This window comes from Agelaius phoeniceus, chromosome 22, assembly GCF_051311805.1.
Source record: "Agelaius phoeniceus isolate bAgePho1 chromosome 22, bAgePho1.hap1, whole genome shotgun sequence".
In the NCBI taxonomy this organism is placed as follows: domain Eukaryota; kingdom Metazoa; phylum Chordata; class Aves; order Passeriformes; family Icteridae; genus Agelaius; species Agelaius phoeniceus.
In genome coordinates this window covers 2,276,387-2,295,774 of record NC_135286.1, presented here as the reverse complement: position 1 = coordinate 2,295,774, position 19,388 = coordinate 2,276,387, and the positions used below count along the sequence as shown (strand labels likewise).

General features: G+C 57.0%; 1 protein-coding gene across 2 annotated transcripts; it reads right to left on the bottom strand.

Moving 5' to 3' along the window:
* Positions 1–200: 200 nt before the first annotated feature.
* On the bottom strand, positions 201–17,715 carry COL9A2 (collagen type IX alpha 2 chain). 2 transcript variants are annotated; one of them, XM_077189584.1, is made up of 32 exons: positions 17,420–17,715; positions 15,201–15,275; positions 13,642–13,677; positions 13,492–13,554; positions 12,315–12,368; positions 11,456–11,491; positions 11,279–11,302; positions 11,091–11,144; positions 10,743–10,796; positions 10,523–10,570; positions 10,357–10,413; positions 9,550–9,603; positions 8,902–8,955; positions 8,251–8,304; positions 8,056–8,109; positions 7,922–7,975; positions 7,709–7,762; positions 7,464–7,517; positions 7,303–7,356; positions 6,897–6,941; positions 6,683–6,736; positions 6,364–6,417; positions 6,230–6,283; positions 5,070–5,141; positions 4,953–4,988; positions 4,756–4,800; positions 4,610–4,642; positions 4,076–4,222; positions 3,607–3,661; positions 2,954–3,142; positions 2,752–2,829; positions 201–1,469 (listed from the first exon to the last, which is right to left on the bottom strand). In XM_077189584.1, exons 1-32 carry the CDS (start codon positions 17,492–17,494, stop codon positions 1,264–1,266), a joined length of 2,076 nt encoding a protein of 691 aa, XP_077045699.1. In that variant the 5' UTR covers positions 17,495–17,715; the 3' UTR covers positions 201–1,263. The 2 variants fall into 2 exon arrangements, 1 of the variants encoding a protein (XP_077045699.1); XR_013184990.1 differs by lacking the exon at positions 201–1,469 and having other exon boundaries at positions 2,755–2,829; positions 2,954–3,137.
* Between the last annotated feature and the right edge of the window lie 1,673 nt (positions 17,716–19,388).

Below are 19,388 nucleotides of genomic sequence, written 5' to 3'. Positions count from 1 at the left end.
AAAACTTTTCTGTTTCCAATACTACTCAGAAGCCATCCTACTAATTTTATGCAATTTGGAGTAACAAAACTATCTCAAGTGTAATAAATTCTCTGAGAGCTCATAAGACTTAGCTCAAAGAAAAACTTATCACCCAAATTCATCCCAATCCTCAACTTCTACCCTCAAAATTCTGCAAAGAAATCCACGCATCATTCCAGTTATTAAGAATCCAGCTTGGTTTTATTGTCCAGTTTTTCCAAAAGTTGGTGTTTTCCTCGTCACAATTATAAAATATCCCTATTTTTTATTCCTATTTTACAAAGATTTACAGCTCTGGGAGTGACCAAGTTGGAGCTGGGAATTCTCTTAAATAATCAAACCATGATTTTGGTTTTGGAGGGGGACTTTAAAAATTCGAATTTAAAAAAAGAAAAGGGAAGGCTAAAAAGAGAATTTCCACCAGCTCCTCCAAATATCACAGGGAACTATAAAATTTATTCCAATTTTTTTGGGAGGAGGGAAAGGGTGCAGGGAGCAGATTTGAAACCCCATGGATGGAAACAGGATTAGAGGTCTTGATTCTGGTTTACATTAAGACCCCTTTAAAGATTCTGGCAACACAGAGGAACCATAAAGTGTATTTAAGTAAAATTTATGCTGCCAGAACTGTGTAAAAAAAAAAAAAATCAGGTCCCAAAATTAACATTTTAGGGCTGTGTTTTCCCTGCTGTCCACCCTCGTGCCAGAACCGGGAATGTGAGGCCGCTTCTCGCAGTGTTCTGGTCACTTTTGGAAGCGATTTTCATGAGGGAATAGCTCAGAATGGGGGGCAGCACAGAGAAAAACCTTAAAGTATATTTAAATAAAATTTATGCTGCCAGAACTGTGTCAAAGAAAATCAGGTCAGAAAATTAACAATTTAAGGGTGTGTTTTGCCCTCCACCTCCACCCTCACACCAGAACCGGGAAAGCGCAGAAACTTCTCCCTGTGGGATTGCAGTGTTGTGGTCACCTTGGGAAGGGATTTTCCTTGGGAAATTGCTCAGAACGGAGCAACCCTAAAGTGTATTTAAATAAAATTTATGCCCACTCTAAGATTTTTTTTTTTATGCCGCCAAAACCGCGTAAAAAAAAAACAGGTCCCGAAATGAACAATTTAAGGGCGTGTTTTCTCCCACCTCCACCCTCACCGCAGGAAAGCCTAGAAGCTGCTCCCCGCGGGATTGCAGCGTTGTGGTCACTTTGGGAAGGGGATTTTTCACAGGGAATCGTGAACCCCCCTCAGAACGAGGGGCCCTTGACGCTGCCCGGCTCCGTGAGGCGGGCGGCCGCGTAGGCCGAGGCTGCCAGGCAGGCGGCGGGCTCGCAGAAGCCGGGCAGGCCCGCGGGCCCCGGCAGGCCCGGCCGGCCCGCCTCGCCTGGAGAGCCCGGCTGGCCCCGCTCGCCCGCCTTGCCGTCCACAGCGTGGCCGGGGATGCCCGGGAGACCTGGAAAGGCAACGGGGTGGGGTGCTGAGAAACGGGTTTTACCTGAGAAATAGGGGGTTTTCCCCGAGAAATAGGAGTTTCCCCTGAGAAATAGGGATTTTCCCTCAAAAAAAAAAAAAAGAATTTTTTTTCCTCAGAAATAGGGGTTTTTCCCTGAGAAATAGGGATTTTCCCTCAAAAATATGGATTTTTTTTTCCCTGAGAAATAGAGATTTTTTCCTCAGAAATAGGGTTTTTTCCCCTCAGAAATAGGGATTTTCCCTCAAAAGTATGGATATTTTCCTCAGAAATAGAGATTTTTCCCTCAGAAATAGGGTTTTTGCCCTGAGAAATAGGGATTTTTTTCCTCAGAAATAGAGATTTTTTTCCCTCAGAAATAGGGTTTTTTCCCTGAGAAATAGGGATTTTCCCTCAAAAGTATGGATATTTTCCTCAGAAATAGAGATTTTTTTCCTCAGAAATAGGGGTTTTCCCCTGAGAAATAGGGATTTTCCCTCAAAAAAAAGGATTTTTTTTTCCTCAGAAAATAGGGGTTTTTCCCTGAGAAATAGGGATTTTCCCTCAAAAAAATTTTTTTTCCTCAGAAATAGGGGTTTTCCCCTGAGAAATAGGGATTTTACCTCAAAAAAAAAGAATTTTTTCCTCAGAAACAGGGTTTTTGCCCTGAGAAATAGGGATTTTCTCTCAAAAATATGGATTTTTCCTCAGAAATAGAGATTTTTTTCCCTCAGAAATAGGGATTTTTCCCTGAGAAATAGGGATTTTCCCTAAGATGTAGGAATTTTTCCCTCAGAAATAGGGATTTTCCCCTCAGAAATAGGGATTTCCCCTCAGAAATAGGGATTTTTTTCCCTGAGAAATAGGGACTTTTTCCCTGAGAAATAGGGATTTTCCCTCAGAAATAGGGATGAAACTGAGGTTTTGTGGGATGAATTTGTACAGGTTTTATGGGATGAACTTGGGCCCGTTTTGTGGGAGGATCCTGGGCAGGTTTTGTGGAATAAAGCTGAGCAGATTTACAGGATGAGCCTGGGCAGTTTTTGTGGGATAAACGTGAGCAGATTTACAGGATGAGCCTGGGCAGGTTTGTGGGATGAACCTGAGCAAGTTTGGTGGGATGAACCTTTTGTGGGATAAACCTGACCAGTTTACAGGATGCACCTGAGCGTGTTTTGTGGGATAAACCCAGTCAGTTTCTGTGGGATGGATCAGAAGGTCCCCAGCCACCGCTGGGCTCATCACCCCGAGGTGACAAAGGCCACCTGGGGACACCTGGTCTCACCTGGGATCCCTGGAGGACCCGGCATTCCCGGGTGGCCACGGCCAACCTCTCCCCGCTCGCCCTTCTCTCCTCTCTTCCCTGTGGGTACAAAAAGGAGGGAAGGACTCCATGGAAACCCTGGATGGGCGATCAGGGACGGGGACAAGCGTGGCAGTGCCACCCCAGGAGGGTTTGCGCCTGGCACCGTGCCGCCACCACCCACCTTTGGGTCCGACATTGCCGATCTGCCCAGCAGCTCCCAGGATTCCGGGGACACCTCGGGGTCCCATGGGGCCGTGGGGTCCCTGATCACCGGGTGGCCCTGGGGGGCCGGGGGGACCAGGGGGTCCCATGGCCCCGACCCCACCCAGGGCGGCTCTCTTGGCGCTCACGGCCACCTCTGCCAGCTGCTCTGTGGGGCAGAGAGGGGCCGGGATGGGATGCACAGGGTGGGATCCATAGGATGGGATCCGTGGGTTGGGATCCATGGGATCCATGGGGTGGGATCCATAGGATGGGATCCACGGGGTGGGATTCACGGGATCCATGGGGTGGGATCCACGGGGTGGGAACCATGGGGTAGGATCCACAGGATGGGATCCATAGGGTGGGATCCATGGGATGGGAATCATGGGGTAGGATCCACAGGATCCATGGGATGGGATCCATGGGATGGAATCCATAGGAAGAGATCCATGGGATGAGAACAATGGGATCCATAGGGTGGGATCTATGGGAAGGGATCCGTGTGGGATCCATGGGATGGGATCCACTGGATCCATGAGAAGGGATCCATGGGATGGGATTCATGAGAAAGGATCCATAGGAAGGGATCCATGGGATCCATGGGATGAGGTGGCCCCGCTCCGCCCTCACCTTGCAGCATCTTCAGCACCACGTCCACGATGTGCTGGTCCCCAGCGTCCCGGCCCTGCCAGGAAGGGAATTTCGCTCCTTCTGTCCCCTCCCAGAGCCCTTCCCAGCCCAAATCCCAATCCCCTCCCTGCATCCCAGGTCACCTTCCCACCCTGCTCCTCCCCGTTCTGGCCCAGGGCAAGTGCTCCACACTCATCTCGCTCCGTGCATCCCACTCATAACATCAGAGTCCAAAGTGAGGTTTTTAGGGGAAAATCCCAACCCTGCAAATCCCTGCTGCTGGCTGGTTTATATAGGGACGGCTTTGGGATGCCATACACAGCGGGAAAGACAGAATTCCTCCCCAGGAAGGCGGGATCCCAGCTCCTGAGCGGAACAGCAGCGTGTTTCCAGAGGAGCTGGGTGGGAAGGAGAGGCAATTCCTGCCGAGCAGGGAGGGTGAGGAGGTTTGTGGGATCGGGATACTCACGGCTGTGCCCCTTGGGCCCGGCATTCCCGGCACTCCGCGCTCCCCCACCAGCCCCCGCGGGCCGGGCGGGCCGGGATAGCCCCGAATTCCCGGCGCTCCCGCATCCCCCGAGGGGCCGGGAAAGCCGAGCTCGCCCTGGATGCCTTGCTGGAGGAGGGATGGAGAGAGACGGGCATGAGTGGCTCAGGCTGTGCTGAGCATGGGGGCTGCACCCCGAGAGCCCAAAATGTCCCAAAAACCACAGGCAGGGCTGGGTCCCAAACGGGGCTGAGGGTGAATCCAGGGCTGGGTCCCAAAAATAGGGGCTGGATCTCATAAATTGGGACTGGGGCTGAATCAAGGGCCAGATCTGAAAAACCTGGGCTGAGCCTGAATCCAGGGTTTAACCCCAAAGAGGAGCTGAGCCTGAACCCAGGGCTGACTGTGGACACTGGCTCCCATCTCCAGGGAAAAACCAGGAGGATCCAGCTGAGGATCCCACAAATCCCCCCAAGTTTTGGGGTCCCCTCGGTCCCAAATTCCCCTATCACTCACCTGTCCCTTGGGTCCTGGCTCTCCTGACTCCCCCTGGGGACAGAGGACATGGGAAAGGTGATGAAGAGACAGCAGGGATTTAGGGTTGGGATTTAATGCCAGGCAGGATCCCCCAGCATTCCCAGGAATCTTCTGGAAGCACCCACCTTCTCTCCCTTGAGCCCTGCCAGGCCGTGGACACCTGGATCTCCCTAAAGGAAAGGCAAGGAGAGATGGGAACATTCCCAAAGAAAACATTCCCTCTCTGGGATGAGGGGGGAATTCATGGAGAAGGTGCCTAGAGCCAGTGTTAAACCCAGCTCTGTTAAACCCAGCTCTGTTAAGCAGCCTAGGATGTACTCACAGTGCTGCCTTTGGGGCCAGTTTTCCCTGGAGAGCCCTGGGAAAAGGGAAAAGTGGGATCAGCCCAGCTCAGAGCAGTGTCCCCAAGAAGCCACCCTGCTGTCCCCAGAGCTGTCACCTTGTCTCCTTTGACTCCAGGCAAGCCTTGGGGTCCTGGGATGCCTGGTGGGCCCTGCTCACCCTTTGGCCCCTAGAAATCCAAGGAATATGGGAAAATGAATGAGAGGAGACAATGGGAAGACTTTTACCCATCAGGGAATTGTCCCCAAGGCATTGAGGTGCACGGGCAGCTCTCCATCCTCCAGCTGATCCCAGCATCCCAACCTTCCCTAAATCCCAGCTCTGAGGGGACACAGGGCACAAAACCAGGGAGAAGCCATGCCCAGAGCAGTGATCTTCCAGGGATGGATTCCTGTCCCCAGAAAAAGCCCCAAAAATCAGATTTTTGGCTGTTCTTCCAGTTCAGGAAAGCTCTGGAGAGGGGCTGGGCTCTCCTGGGATGGGAGGAAATTCCTGTCCCAGCTGGGGTCCCATTAATCCCTGAGCTATTCCCTAATCCCTCAGCAGCAGGACAGGCATGGGACTGAGCCCGGGATCAAAGGGGGAGCTCTGGCTGTGTCCCACTGATCCCAAATCCAGGCTTGTCATTCCCCTGTGTGCCAGCCTGGATTTGGGGACAACTTAGAGCATCTCCCATGTCCCAGAGTGGCTTTGGGGACAACTGAGAGCCTGTCCCATGTCCCAGCCCCTCTCTGGGGACAACTCAGAGCCTCTCCCGTGTCCCAGGGTGGCTTTGGGGACAATTCAGAGCATCTCCCGTGTCCCAGCCCAGCTTTGGGGACAACTCCCTGGATTTAGGGTCAGCTCAGGGCATCCTTCATCTCCCAGCCCAGCTGTGGGGACAATTCACTGGCTCTGGGGACAACTCAGAGCATCTCCTGTGTCCCAGAGTGGCTTTAGGGACAATTCAGAGCATTCCCTGTGTTCCAACCCAACTTTGGGGATAACTGACCGGCTTTGGGGACAACTCAGAGCATCTCCCGTGTCCCAGCCCAGCTTTAGGGACAATTCAGAGCATCTCCTGTGTCCCAGCCCGGCTTTGGGGACAACTCAGAGCATCTCCCGTGTCCCAGCCCAGCTTTGGGGACAATTCGCCAGCTTTGGGGACAATTCAGAGCATCTCTCATGTCCCAGCCATGGCTTTGGGAACAACTCAGAGCATCTCCTGTGTCCCAGCCCAGCTTTGGGGACAACTCACCGGCTTTGGGGACAACTCACCGCTCTGCCCTGCTCCCCGGGCGGTCCCACGAGGCCACGCTCGCCCCTGTCACCCTGCGGAGAGCCGGGAAAGGAGCAGAGTCAGGGCCACCCCCTCCTGGCACTGCCACAGCCCCGCGGTGTCCCCAACTCACCTTCGGCCCGGGGACGCCCTGCGGGCCCTGCTCACCCCGAGGCCCGGGCTCGCCCTAAAAACGGGAGAGAAAAACCCCACAGAGGATGGGATTGACGGGCGTGGCGTGCCCCTTGTCCTTCCCCGAGGGAGGGGTGGCCCTGTCCTTGTCGCCACCGCAGGGTGGTGACAGGAGCAGGGGGTGCCGGCAGGAGCAGGGGGGCAGTGAAGTGCCCGATTCTGCTTTTAGCTCGCAGGAAACGGGGAAATAAAAGGAAAAAAGAGAGAGCTCAGCCCCGAGGCTGTCCCCGGGAGGGACACGGCGACATCTCGGTACTTACGAGCTGCCCTGGGGCACCGGTGACACCGGGGTGGCCGCGGGGACCCGATTCACCCTGTGAAGGGACAGAGAGGGGGGTCAGAGGGGACAGGGGAGGACAGCGGGGACAGGGGAGGGACAGCAGGGACAGGGAGGGGACAATAGGGACAAGGAGGGACAGTGGGGACAGGGAGGGGACAAGAGCCACGGGGTGGATGCTCAGAGGTGTCACCCACCTTGTCACCTGGGCCACCTTTGCTTCCCGGCTGGCCTGGCAATCCCTAAGGGAACAAAGCTGGGATCAACCCTGGGCACAGCTCAGTGTCCCCTCGGGGTGTCACCCCTGGGCACAGCTCAGTGTCCCCTCAGGGTGCTGGCCCTGGGCACAGCTCAGTGTCCCCTCGGGGTGTCACCCCTGGGCACAGAGTGTCACCCCTGGCACAGCTCAGTGTCCCCTCGGGGTATCACCCCCGGCACAGCTCAGTGTCCCCATGGCGTGCTGACCCCTGGCACAGCTCAGTGTCCCCTCAGGGTGTCACCCCCGGCACAGCTCAGTGTCCCCATGGCGTGCTGGCCCTGGCAGAGCGGTGTCACAGAGCGGTGTCACCCCTCAGGGGACAGGCTGGGGGGTCCTGCACTCACAGCTTGTCCCCGGTGTCCCGGCGTTCCCGGCCGTCCGGCCTGTCCTGTGCCACCCTGCGAGGGACAGAGGGGGTGTCACCAGGAATGGGGTGCCCACGGGTGCCAAGGGACGTTGCTCCCTTTGCCATTCCCGTTTTTCCCAGCGGGTGGCATTCCCTCACCTTCACTCCTGGGATCCCTGGGGTGCCATCCTTGCCATCGATGCCCGGGAGACCCTGAAAAGGGGCAAGAGCCACTCATGGGACACCTCAAAGGGACTCAAAGGCTCACGGTGGGGACAAAAAAACGTGGGGAGGGAAAGGAACGTTCCAGGTGTGTCCTGGAGGGGACAAGGACACACAGTGGCACAGCCAGGGACAGGGGGCTCGTGCCCAGGCAGGGCACAGGTGCCACCAGCTGTACTCACATTCTCCCCCTTGGGGCCAATGTCACCCTGGGGTCCCCTGATGCCACGGCCACCCTAGAGCAGGAGGGGACAAGTGTCAGTGTCCTGCTGGTGCAGGGCACAGAGCTGGGAGGTGGAGATGCCCCTCGAGGGCACCAGGGCAGAGCTCTTTCCACGTAGGAACGGTGCCAAGCTGGGGAAAAGGGGACACTGGCACTCTGGGCTGTCACCTACCAGCTCTCCCTTGTCACCAGGGCTCCCAGGTGGTCCCTTGGGGCCTTCCCTGCCCTGGAGGAGAGAGGAACACAAGGATTGAGCAGGGCCAAGTGCGAGCCCAGAGCAGCCAGGGCTGAGGGAGGGGCACCCACCGGCCGCCCGGCGGCTCCGATGCTCCCGACCATGCCCTTGTAGCCAGCAGGGCCCTGGAAAGAGAGCATGGAAAGGTCAATTCCCATCCCAATCCATCCTTGCACCCCTGGCATGGCCCAGCATGGAGGGATGCTGCTGGGAGGGATCTCAGCGGCATCTGGAGCCCAGAGCCAGGGGATGCCACCCGCACTCACCGTCTCCCCTTTGGGTCCTGCCATGCCAGGATACCCCCTGAGGCCCTGAGGTCCCTGCAGGGAAGGAAATTACAGCAAATTCAGCTGGGAAAAAAAAAAAAAAAAAACCAAACAAAAAACGGGAGCAGCCCAGGGAAGCAGCAATTACAGCAAAACCCAACACTGGGAACCCAAACACGAGGAATTCCAGTCCCTCCTAATTCCAGAGCCCCCCAGCAGGTGCTTTTCCAGCTGTCAGTTCCATAACTCCAGCAGATCCAAACTGCAGCCCCTTCCCTGGGCCAGAGCTCCTGGCTTCAAAGCAGTTTTGCCCTTTCCTGGCCTGCAGGGCTCAGCCCAGTTAATTGTTTTTCATCTTCAAAGTTCTCTGAGAATCCCTGTGGCTTTAATTCCCCCCAGGGCAAGGGGGACTCAGGGGACAGCAGGGATTTATCCCAAATTATCCCTGGGAACAGCCCAGGTCCCATGGAGCTCTCCAGAGGGAGAGCTGGTGGCATCCATGGCTAGGATGGAGGCTTTGCTTCAGCCCCAGTGCTGGGAGCAGGGACAGGACGGTGTCACCGCCCTGGTGTCCGGGGACAAGGACAAAGAGGCCACCCCCAGATCCTGCAGCATTTGGGGGACAGGGGAAAAGAGGAATGAAGGACTTACCGGAGGGCCTGGGACTCCTTGTTCTCCAGAGGCACCAACGTCTCCCTTGGGGCCCTGGGAATGGAGAGCAAAGGGACTGTTGGAGGGAGAGGGGACACAAAGCACTCTGGGGACACCACAGCCCCCACCTGGCACCCGGCAGGGGATGGGGACAGGTGGCCCTGCCCAGGAAGCCACCCTGGGAAGGCCATCCTGGTCTCCCATTCCCACATTTTCCATTTTCCTCTTTCCTCCCTTCTTCCTTTCCCTTCCCAAAACTCCTTCCCTGGGTCCAGCCCCACAGAGGCAGCCACAGCTGGATCCTGCTGGGATCCTGCTGAGATCCTGCTGGGATCCTGCTGAGACCCTCCTGAGATCCTGCTGGGATCCTCCTGGGATCCTGCTGGGATCCTCCTGGGATCCTGCTGGGATCTGGTGGGGATCTTGCAGGGATTTGGATGTGATCCTGCTGTGGTCTGGGTAGGATTTGGCTGAAATCCTGCTGGTTTCCTGCTGGGATCCATCTGGGATCCTGCTGAGACCCTCCTGGGATCCTGCAGGGATCTGGTGGGGATCCTGCAGGGATCTGGGTAGGATTTGGCTGAAATCGTGCTGGGATCCAGCTGGGATCCAGCTGGGATCTGCTGGGGATCCTGCTGGAGCACTCACCGGCTCTCCCTGCTTTCCAGGCTCTCCAAGGGCGCCAGGGCGGCCTCGGTGTCCCTGGGAGGAGAGAGGAAATCCATGAGGAAAATCCCTGGCAGAGCTGGCACCATCCTGGTGGCCACGTCCCACAGAGCCTCCCCTGCCACCACATCCCACCCTGGGGGTGCCCTCTGGGGATCTGGTGGGGCTCAGAATCCCACAGGTGACATTGGGGGGCTCAGAATCTCATCGGTGACATTGGGGGACTCAAAATCCCAATAGGGACATTGAGGGGCTCAGAATTCCAATAGGAACATTTAGGGGGGGGGTTCAGAATCCCATAGGTGACATTGGGGGCCTCAGAATCCCACTGGGGACATGGAACAGGTTCAGAATCCCACTGGGGACATTGAGGAGCTCAAAATTCCAATAGGGACATTGCGGGGGGGGGTTTCAGAATCCCACAGGTGACATTGGGGAGTTCAGAATTCTACTGGTGACACTGATGAGTGGGGACATCCCGCTGGGGACATTTTGGGGGGGTTCAGAGTCCCACAGGTGACTTGGAATGGCCTCAAAATCCCACTGGGGACATTGGAGAGGTTCAGAATCCCGCAGGTGACATCCTGAGCTGGGGTTGGGGCTTTGGCACAGGGTGCCACCCCCAGGCAGGGGCTGGGGACCCACAGGGACCTTTCCCACAGCACCTTTTCCTCCAGGCCTCCCTGTCCTGGTGCTCCAGAGATCCCAGAGAAGGATCCTTCACTCCACCACCTCCTGGAGGTGACAATTCCCATTTTTCCCCCCAGAGCAGCTCCAGGACTTCCTTACCTTCAGTCCCTGCAGTCCCTGGGGGCCTTTGGGACCTGGGGGGCAGCTGGTGGGACACTGGGAGGAGAGCAAGGACAAGGATGAGGTGGGAATGACCTGGAGAAGGCTGGGAAGAGCGGGAGGGAGAGGGGACACAGTGGGGGGACAGGGTCATGGCAGCTCTCACCAGAAAATCAGCGCTGCCTTCCAGGCCTTGGAGGTGTCCTGGGAGGCCCTGCAGGGAAGGAAACCATCAGCACTCCAGGATTTTACATAAGGATGGTTTTACAGGAGCAGGGAGCAAGGAGTGGGTGGGAGGGGAGAGCCAGAGCCCAAATTCCAGCCCCAATCCCCAGGATGAGCCTGGGGAAGCTTCTCCCTCCTGGAGGCAGCTGGGAGATACTCACAGGTTTCCCTGGAGGGCCTGGGGGACCCCTTGGGCCGTCGGGTCCGGGGTCACCCTAGGAAAGAAGGCCAGGAAAGGAGAATTTGGGATGAGGAGGGGAGGTGGAGAGCCAGGATGTGCCAGCAGGAATGGGGACATCCCAGGGTGATGGCACCAAGGGAACCTCCATGCCCACGTTTCAGGGTCATCCCTGATCATCCCTGGAGGGCAGAGAGGGAGCTCCTGGTGGAAGGAGGGGAGTTCCAAGGAGGGGAGGTTCCAAGGAGGGGAGGTTCCAAGGAGGGGAGGTTCCAAGGAGGGGAGGTTCCAAGGAGGGGAGGCTCTTCCCTGCCCTCTCCTGACTCCTCACCTTGGGTCCCAGCACTCCGATCTCCCCGGGAAGTCCAACCTGGCCTGGAAGCCCCTTAGGGAGAAAGGAGAGAAATTCATGGAGTAGGAGAGGTCCCATCCTGATTCCTCCCCTCTGGGGGTGCTGAACTTTGAGCTCCTCCTGCACAATTCCAAGGCCACCCATCCCAGCCCCAGCGTGGCACTTACAGGAGGCCCTGGCAGCGAAGGACCCTGCGACAAAAATAAAAAATCACAGTCGGTTCAAATTCCCCAAATCCTCCAGAATTCCTGCCCCAAGGAGAGCAATTCCCACCCCAGCACCAAGGATGGAGCAGGAGGGACCTGGGGGTGCCCACCCCACCCATGGGAGCAGCAGATACTCACAGGGAGCCCTGGTGGCCCTGGGAGTCCGGGCTGGCCCTGCCAGGACACAAGAGGAGAGTCAGGAGCTGGAAAAGGAGGATCTGCTCTGGCAGCTGCTCCAATTCCCCCTCCTTGGATGCAGCCTCAGGGCCAAAAATTCCATCAAGGGAGTTCCTGCATCCATGGGTCCCTTCCAGAGTGATGGGGATGGGGATGGCCCCAGGATGGGGCTGGGGGGGAAGGTGGGATCCTTGGCAAGGTAGGAAATTTGGGAAGGTTGGAAATTGGGAATGAGGGAACCTGAAAAGGTGGAAATTTGGGAAGGTGGGAGCCTGGGAATGAGGGAGCTTGGGAAGGTGGGAATTTGGAAAAGTGGGGAATTGGTCAGGTGGAAATTTGGGAAGGTGAGATCCTGGGAAGGTGGAAGCATGGGATTGAGGGAGCTTGGGAAGGTGGGAATTTAGGAAGGTGGGAATTTGGAGAGGTGGGATCCTTGGAAAGGTGGAAAATTGGGAAGATGGGAATTTGGGAAGGTGGGAACTTGGAAAGGTGGGAATTTGGGAAGGTGGGATCCTGGCAAGGTGGGAGCATGGGAATGAGGGAGCTTGGGAATTTGGGAAGGTGGGAATTTGGAAACGTTGGAATTTGGGAAGGTGGGAGCCTGGGAATGAGAGAGCTTGGGAAGGTATAAATTCTGGAAGGTTGGAATTTGAAAGGTATAAATTCTGGAAGGTTGGAATTTGGGAAGGTGGGAATACGGGGAGGTGGGAATTTGGAAATGTTGGAATTTGGGAAGGTGGGGATTTGGAAATGTTGGAATTTGGGAAGGTGGGAATTTGGGATCCTGGGAATGAGGAGCCTGGGTCTGCCCCTCACTCACTTTGGTTCCTGGCCTGCCAGTGGGTCCTGGCTCCCCTTTGGCTCCCGTCAGGCCCTGCAAGGGAAGGGACCCAGCCAGTTATTCCCATTCCTCCTCCTCTCCAGCCAGGAATTCTTGCTGCGTTGAATCCATCAGGAATTTCACGGCACAGGGACCCCCACGCACCCCCTGGGCACACCCAGCCCTGGCAGGGACACATGGGCAGCTCCACCCGTCCCTGACCCCGGCTTTACCCCTGGGATGGGGCAGGAACCCACCCAAACCTCCCCAGGCACCCATCACACACCCGGGGGACCTGGGGACAGGCAGGGGGAGGTGGCAGCTCCGTCCCCTTCCTGCCACCTCCTCTGCCAGGCTGTGCCAAGGAGGGGACAGTGGCAAAGTCACCGGTGCCACCTTATGGGTGCCAAGGAAGTGGGGACAGTGGGGGACACTTAAGATTTATTCTGGAGGAAACAAGAGGAGCTCTGCTGGGATCCCAAAGGTGGGAAGGGGTGGAAGAAGCAATTCCCAAGCTCTTTTGGGATTCCCAAGCTCTTCTGGGATCCCCAGTGTGAAAAGGGGGTGGCAGAAGTAATTCCCAAGCTCTTTTGGGATTCCCAGTGTGGGAAGGGGTGGCAGAAGCTCTTTTGGGATTCCCAAGGTGGGAGGGGGTGGAAGAAGCAATTCCCAAGCTCTTTTGGGATTCCCAATGTGGGAAGGGGTGGCAGAAGCTCTTTTGGGATTCCCAAAGTGGGAGAGGGTGGAAGAAGCAATTCCCAAGCTCTTTTGGGATTCCCAAAGTGGGAAGGGGTGGCAGAAGCTCTTTTGGGATTCCCAAAGTGGGAGAGGGTGGAAGAAACAATTCCCAAGCTCTTTTGGGATTCTCAATGTGGGAGAGGGTGGAAGAAGCAACTCCCAAGCTCTTTTGGGATTCCCAATGTGGGAGAGGGTGGCCGAAGCTCTTTTGGGATTCCCAAGGTGGGCAGGAGTGGCAGAAGCTCTTCCTGAGCTCTGCTGGGATCCTAAAGGTGAAAAAGGGCGGCAAAAGCTCTTCCCGAGCTCATTTGGGATTCCCAAAGTGCTTCCAGCTCCTGCCCAAAGGGATTTGGGCACGTTTTAATGTGGGGCAGACCCTGGGGACGGGGGCAGTTTGCTGTGACCCCACAGACAGGAGGGGACAGGGGACAGTTCTCACATCAATGCCCGGCTTCCCTGGGGCTCCATCCGGGCCAGGGGCTCCAGGCTCACCCTTGACACCCTGGAAAAATGAAAAATCGGGATCAGGCAGGAAGGGGACCCCGTGGAAGGAGCAGGATCGCTGCTGAGGGGTGGGGTGGGTACTCACCGGGGAGCCAGCAGGTCCTACAGGGCCTTTGTCACCCTGGGGAAAGGGGAGAGGTGGGAAAAGGGATGGGGGCACCCCACAGAGCCCGTCCCAGGGACCCCAATCCCTGTCCTGCTCCTGGGACAGGAGGGAGCTGCTGGGTCCCACAGGCAGGGCAGGATGGGGCTGGGGTTGGGAAAGTGGGTTGGGTTTATGAGGGTTTTTTGGGGGTTTGGGAGAGTTTTTGGGGGTTTTTGAGGGTTTTATTGGGGTTTGGGAGGGGTTTGTGAGGGTTTTTTGGGGTTTCATGAGGGGGAATTGGTGAAGGTTGTACTAGGATTTGTGAGGGGTTTTTTGGGGTTTTTGAGGGTTTTATTCGGGTTTGGGAGGGGTTTAGTGGGGGTTTTGTGAGGTTTTTTTTGGTGTTGTGAGGGGGAATTGGTGAAGGTTGTACTATGGTTTTGTGAGGGTTTTTTGGGGTTTGTCAGGGTTTTATTGGGGTTTTGTGAGGGTTTTACTGGAGCTTGTGAAGTGGGTTTTTGTGAAGGCTGTGCTGGGGTTTTGTGAGGGTTTGATGGGGTTTCTGAGGGGGCTTTTGTGGGGTTTCTAGTGGGATTTTGTGAGGGTTCTGCTGGGGTTTTGATGGGGTTTGTGAAGTGGGTTTTTGTGAGGGTTTTGCTGGGATTTTGTGGGGGTTGTTCTGGGGTTTCTGAAGCGCTGTGGCTGCTCTGGGTATAAACAACATTAAAATAACACCACATCCTGGAGAAAGGGCACTTTCTGCTGCCTCACAGGGCTCCCCTCTGTTCAGGCCCCCATCCCACAACCCATGGAGGATCCAGAGCCACAATCCCCCACCACATCCCTCTGCAGAACCCTACTGGGATATCCCTGTGCCCCCCCAGGTCCCCCCTTCACTGGGCACCTCTGGGGTGCTCCCTGCCCCAATCATCCCCCACTGCACCCCAACCTCCCCATCCTGCAGTCCCCAGAAACCAACCCCATCCCCAGTTCCCCAAAAACCAATCCCATCCCCAATTCCCCAAAACCCAACCCCATCCTGCATTCCCCAGAAACAATCCTGTCCCCAGTTCCCCAAAAACCAATCCCGTCCCCAATTCCCCAAAACCCAACCCCATCCTGCATTCCCCAGAAACCAATCCCATCCCCAATTCCCCAGAAACCAATCCCATCCTGCATTCCCCCAAAACCAACCCCATCCCCAATTCCCCCAAAACCAACCCCATCCCCAATTCCCCAAAAACCAATCCCATCCCCAATTCCCCAAAAACCAATCCCATCCCCAATTCCCAGAAACCAATCCCATCCCCAATAACCAATCCCATCCCCAATTCCCCAGAAACCAACCCCATCCCCAATTCCCCAGCTGTGGATGGAGCTGGATTTGGGGGTGCAGCACCAAACAGAGCTGGGGCTGCTCTGTGTGCCCTAAATGAGGAGTGGGAACAGCAGGGAGAGGCTCCCCCAGCCCTGTGCCACTCACAATGTCCCTTTTGTGCTGCGTGTCCCCTCCCTCCCTCCCTCCCTCCCACAGCCAGCACGGGCTCCTGCTCACTCACATCGATGCCATCAGCTCCTGGCACTCCTGGGGGACCAGGGGGCCCTCGTGGGCCAGGCTCTCCTGGTGGCCCTCGCTGTGGGGAAAAGGGATGGGATCCACGTCAGGAAGGAGCCCGAGATGGGCTGGGAATCCAATTCCAGGGAGCTGGGATGGAGAACACCCCGAGGGATCAGAGCTCTGCCTCTGCTGTGGGTCCCCCAGCACGGGCATGGATGGGGAAATCCAGGATTTCTCCCACTGGCACCTCCAGCTCCTCACTCCCTGCCCAGTTTCTGTCCCATTTCTCCCCTCTCCTGTCCTGCTGTCCATGGGGAGCACAGCAGGGTCTCCATGGGGTGGTGGCAGCGTTTTTACCCCTCCTCCCTCTCTCCCGAGGTCCTCCTGCCCCAAAGGAGCAGGGATCTCCATGGGATGACATTTTTACCCCATTTCTGCTCTCTCTTTCCCTGGTATCCAAGGATCTCCTGCCCCAAAGGAGCAGGGATCTCCATGGGATGAAATTTTTACCCCACCTCCGCTCCCTCTTTCCCTGGTATCCAAGGATCTCCTACCCCCATGGAGCAGGCTGCCCATGAGATGAAATTTTTACTTGTTTCTGCTCTCTCTTTCCTTGGTACCCAAGGATCTCCCTGCCCCGACAGAGCAGGAACTCCATGGGGTGAAATTTTCACCCCATTTCTGCTCCCTCTTTCCTTGGTATCCAAGGATCTCCCTGCCCCGATGGAGCAGGATCTCCATGGGGTGAAATTTTCACCCCATTTCTGCTCCCTCTTTCCCCTTTACTCCTGCCTGGATGGAGCAGGCTCTCCAAGCATTTCTACCCCACCTCTGTCCCCCTTTCCCTGCCACTCCCAGAGCTCCTGCCCCAACAGATCAGGGCGTCCATGGGGTGACAGCAGCGCTTCCAAGACCCCCTTTTAGCTCAGAGTGGGATTTGTGGGAGCACTGGCAGGATTCAGGTGCCCAAACCCCCAGGATGAGGTGGGGACCCCCAGCCCCTCTGTGTGAGCTCTCCCTGGGCCAGGCTGGCTCCGCTCCCAGGCTCCAGACAAAAGCTCCATTCAGGGAAGCTCCCAGAGCCTGCTCCTGGCTTTGAGGTTTGCACAGGGCTCTGCAAAGAAACCTCTGTTATCCTAACAGGGGGAAGAGATTCCAGTCCTGCACACTGAAGCCCTGGTGTTCCTGGAAATGGGGAGCAGACGGTGCCTGGGCTGCCCTCCTGCAGCTCCTCCAGCCTCCCAGGCTGGATTAATTTAAAAATAAATATAAATATAGGGAATAAATGTAGGAATCAATGTAAATCTAGAGGGGTGAGGGGTGCTGCTGGTTCGTGTACACAACAGGAGAGCCCCAGCTCCACCTTGGATCAATCCCTGAGCCCGTCCCTGGGATCTCCCCTGAATGGCACCTTTGTCCTGCCCAAGGAACCAATTCCAAAGGGTTCCTTGTTCCCGAAATTCCCACATCCCCCTTGCTCCACTCTGCTGCCCCCACAAGCCCATGGGGACCCAGGGGGGGTTTAGGAAGGAGTTGTCCCCCAGTTTCCATCAGGCAGCTCAGGAACCAGAGGAAAAAATTCCCCAAAACCTCTAAAATCTGATTTTTTTGCAGCTATAAGACAACGAACCACATGGAAAAATTCCCCCAAACCTCTAAAATCTGATTTTTTTTGCAGCTATAAGACAAGGAGAGTTTTCCTAGGTGGAATCCCTCTGCCTGCCCCTCTCCAGGGCTCACCTTCCCTTTTTCCAGATCCATTTTCCCCTGCTCCTGGGTGAGCCTGGAGAGTCCACAGGGACCCTCAAACAGCTCCCACCGAGCCCTGAGACCACCCCGGGAGGGTCAGAGCCCCCCCAGCCCTGCTCAGAACGGATCTGCAGCACATCCCAGCAAAGCAGGAGCAAATCCCCCAGAAAAATCCAGTGGGAAGGACAGAGCCCCCCACTGCTGCTCCGGAGGGGAAAATCAAACTAAACTGGCTCAGCCGAGTTAATGTCCAAGTCTGCACTGAGAGATCTCTGGCGGGTGGAGGCCGTGGCTGTTCCCACCCTCCCAGGGGGACATTCCTGGGAAAAAACAAGGGGAAAATGCCGGGGGAATAAACGCAAAGGGCTCAGCACTGCGAGGGAGTGGAGATGGGGAATGTCCCCTTTGCGTCCCCTTCTCCATCCCCTTCTCCGTCCCCTCTCCAGCCCGGGAATGGAGCGCGGCACTTACGAGCTGGGCCATGCAGAGGCAGGAGGCTTGGAGCAGGAGCCAGAGCTGCGACACCAGCGTGGTGGCACGGGCCATGGCGAGCCGGGCTGGCACCGAGCGCCGGCAGCGCTCCGGGACACCGGGAGGAGCGGGAGGAGGAGGAGGAGGAGGAAGGGGCTCATGAATATGGAGCAGAGGGAGGAGGGCAGGTCCCCGCCCCTCTCAGGTGAGCCCGTGGCGATTGTGGGCTGGATGGGGACAGTGTTTGGGATGGTGGGGACAGAGTTTGGCACGATGGGGACAGAGTTTGGCAGGATGGGGACGGGATTTGGCACGGTGGGGACAGAGTTTGGCACGATGGGGTGGGTTTGGGGGCACGAACGGGATTTGGCACGATGGGGACAGTGTTTGGCACGATGGGGACAGACTTTGGCACGAGGGGGACGGGATTTGGGGGCACGAACGGGATTTGGCACGATGGTGACAGAATTTGGCACCATGGTGACAGAGTTTGGCATGGTAGCAACAGAGTTTGGCACGATGGGGACAGGATTTGGCGCAGATGAGGGGCTGGGACAGGACAGGGATGAACTCGGGAGCTGCTGGCGGGGACAGCCCAGCCAGGCTGTCCCAGGATGTCCCCGTGGTGTCCCCATCACGGCGCCACCCCGGTGCCACCGACCCTGCGATGGGGGCGGCGCTGGGAACCAGCTCCTGCCAGCCCGGGGAGGCTCCTGGGGGATTCCTGCCCCAATTCCTGCCCTCGGGGATGTCCCCATGCCCCAATTCCTGCCCTCGGGGATGTCCCCATATCCCCCGAGGGAAGGAAGGGGGGGTCACGGTGGCAGTGCCATGGATGTCCTGCTCACACCCCCATCCCCGTCCCCATTCCCGTCCCCTTTCCCATCCCCATTCCCGTTCCCAGTTCCCGCCTTCGCCCGCAGCCACCCCCCATTCCCAGGGAACACGGGATGATTCATCCCAGCCCCTTCCTCCTCCTCCTCCTCCTCCTCCTCCTCCTCCTCCTCCTCCTCGGAGCGCCGCTGATTCATCGCCTCTGGGGGATGCACAGGGGCCGGGCACCCTCCCCGCCGGGCACGGGGCCATCCCAGCACGGCCCGGTTGGCACCGGGGATGCTCCGCTCCGCGCTGGGATCGCTCCCGGATCCTTCCTCCCGACAGGGAAGCGATTCCACCAAAACCTGGCAGGGGGGGTTTGGGGCAAAAAAAGAGAATCTGGGAGCATCTCCTTTAGGATCGCTGCTGGGATGCTCCTGCTCTGCCCCTGTGTCCCAGCACTGTCCCTTTCTGGGACACGAGTGTCACTTTTGGGAGGATTATGTAATTCCGGCTGTTTTTTCAGTGCTTCAGTGACAGATTTCTGTCTCCTGTCGGTGCCATTGATCGTTTTATCGCGGCTTTTCAGGTACTGCCCGTCCTGAAATTCTCTCCTGCACTGCCAGGTCCCCCCTCCAGGCCAGGGGACAGCACCCCAGGGTCCCCTAAAATCTCCCACCCAGCACCGCTGTACCCCTGAGTCCTCCCCAGTCCCATACCCAGCACATCAGAGCCTCCAAAACCCCAAATCCCTGGACCCCCACCCAACATCCTAGCACCATGAGCCCCCCAAAATCCCCCACACAGCAGCTCTGTACCCCTGAGCACTCCAGGGTCCCCCAAAATCCCCCATCCAGCATCCCTGAGCACCCCAAAATCCCACATAAAGCATCTCTGTACCCCTTTTTTCAGCAGAAAGCCCCCTGAGCACCCATGAGCCCCCCAAAAATCCCCCACCCAGCCCCCCAAAACCTCCCACACAGCATCTCTGTACCCCTCAGCACCACAGGGTCCCCCAAAATCCCCCAGCCAGCCCCTCTGAGCCCCCCAAAGTCTCCCAACCAGCCCCTCTGAACCCATCCAAACCCCCCAAATCCCCCACCCAACCTCTCTGAGTCCCCCAAAATCTCACACAAAGCATCTCTGTACCCCT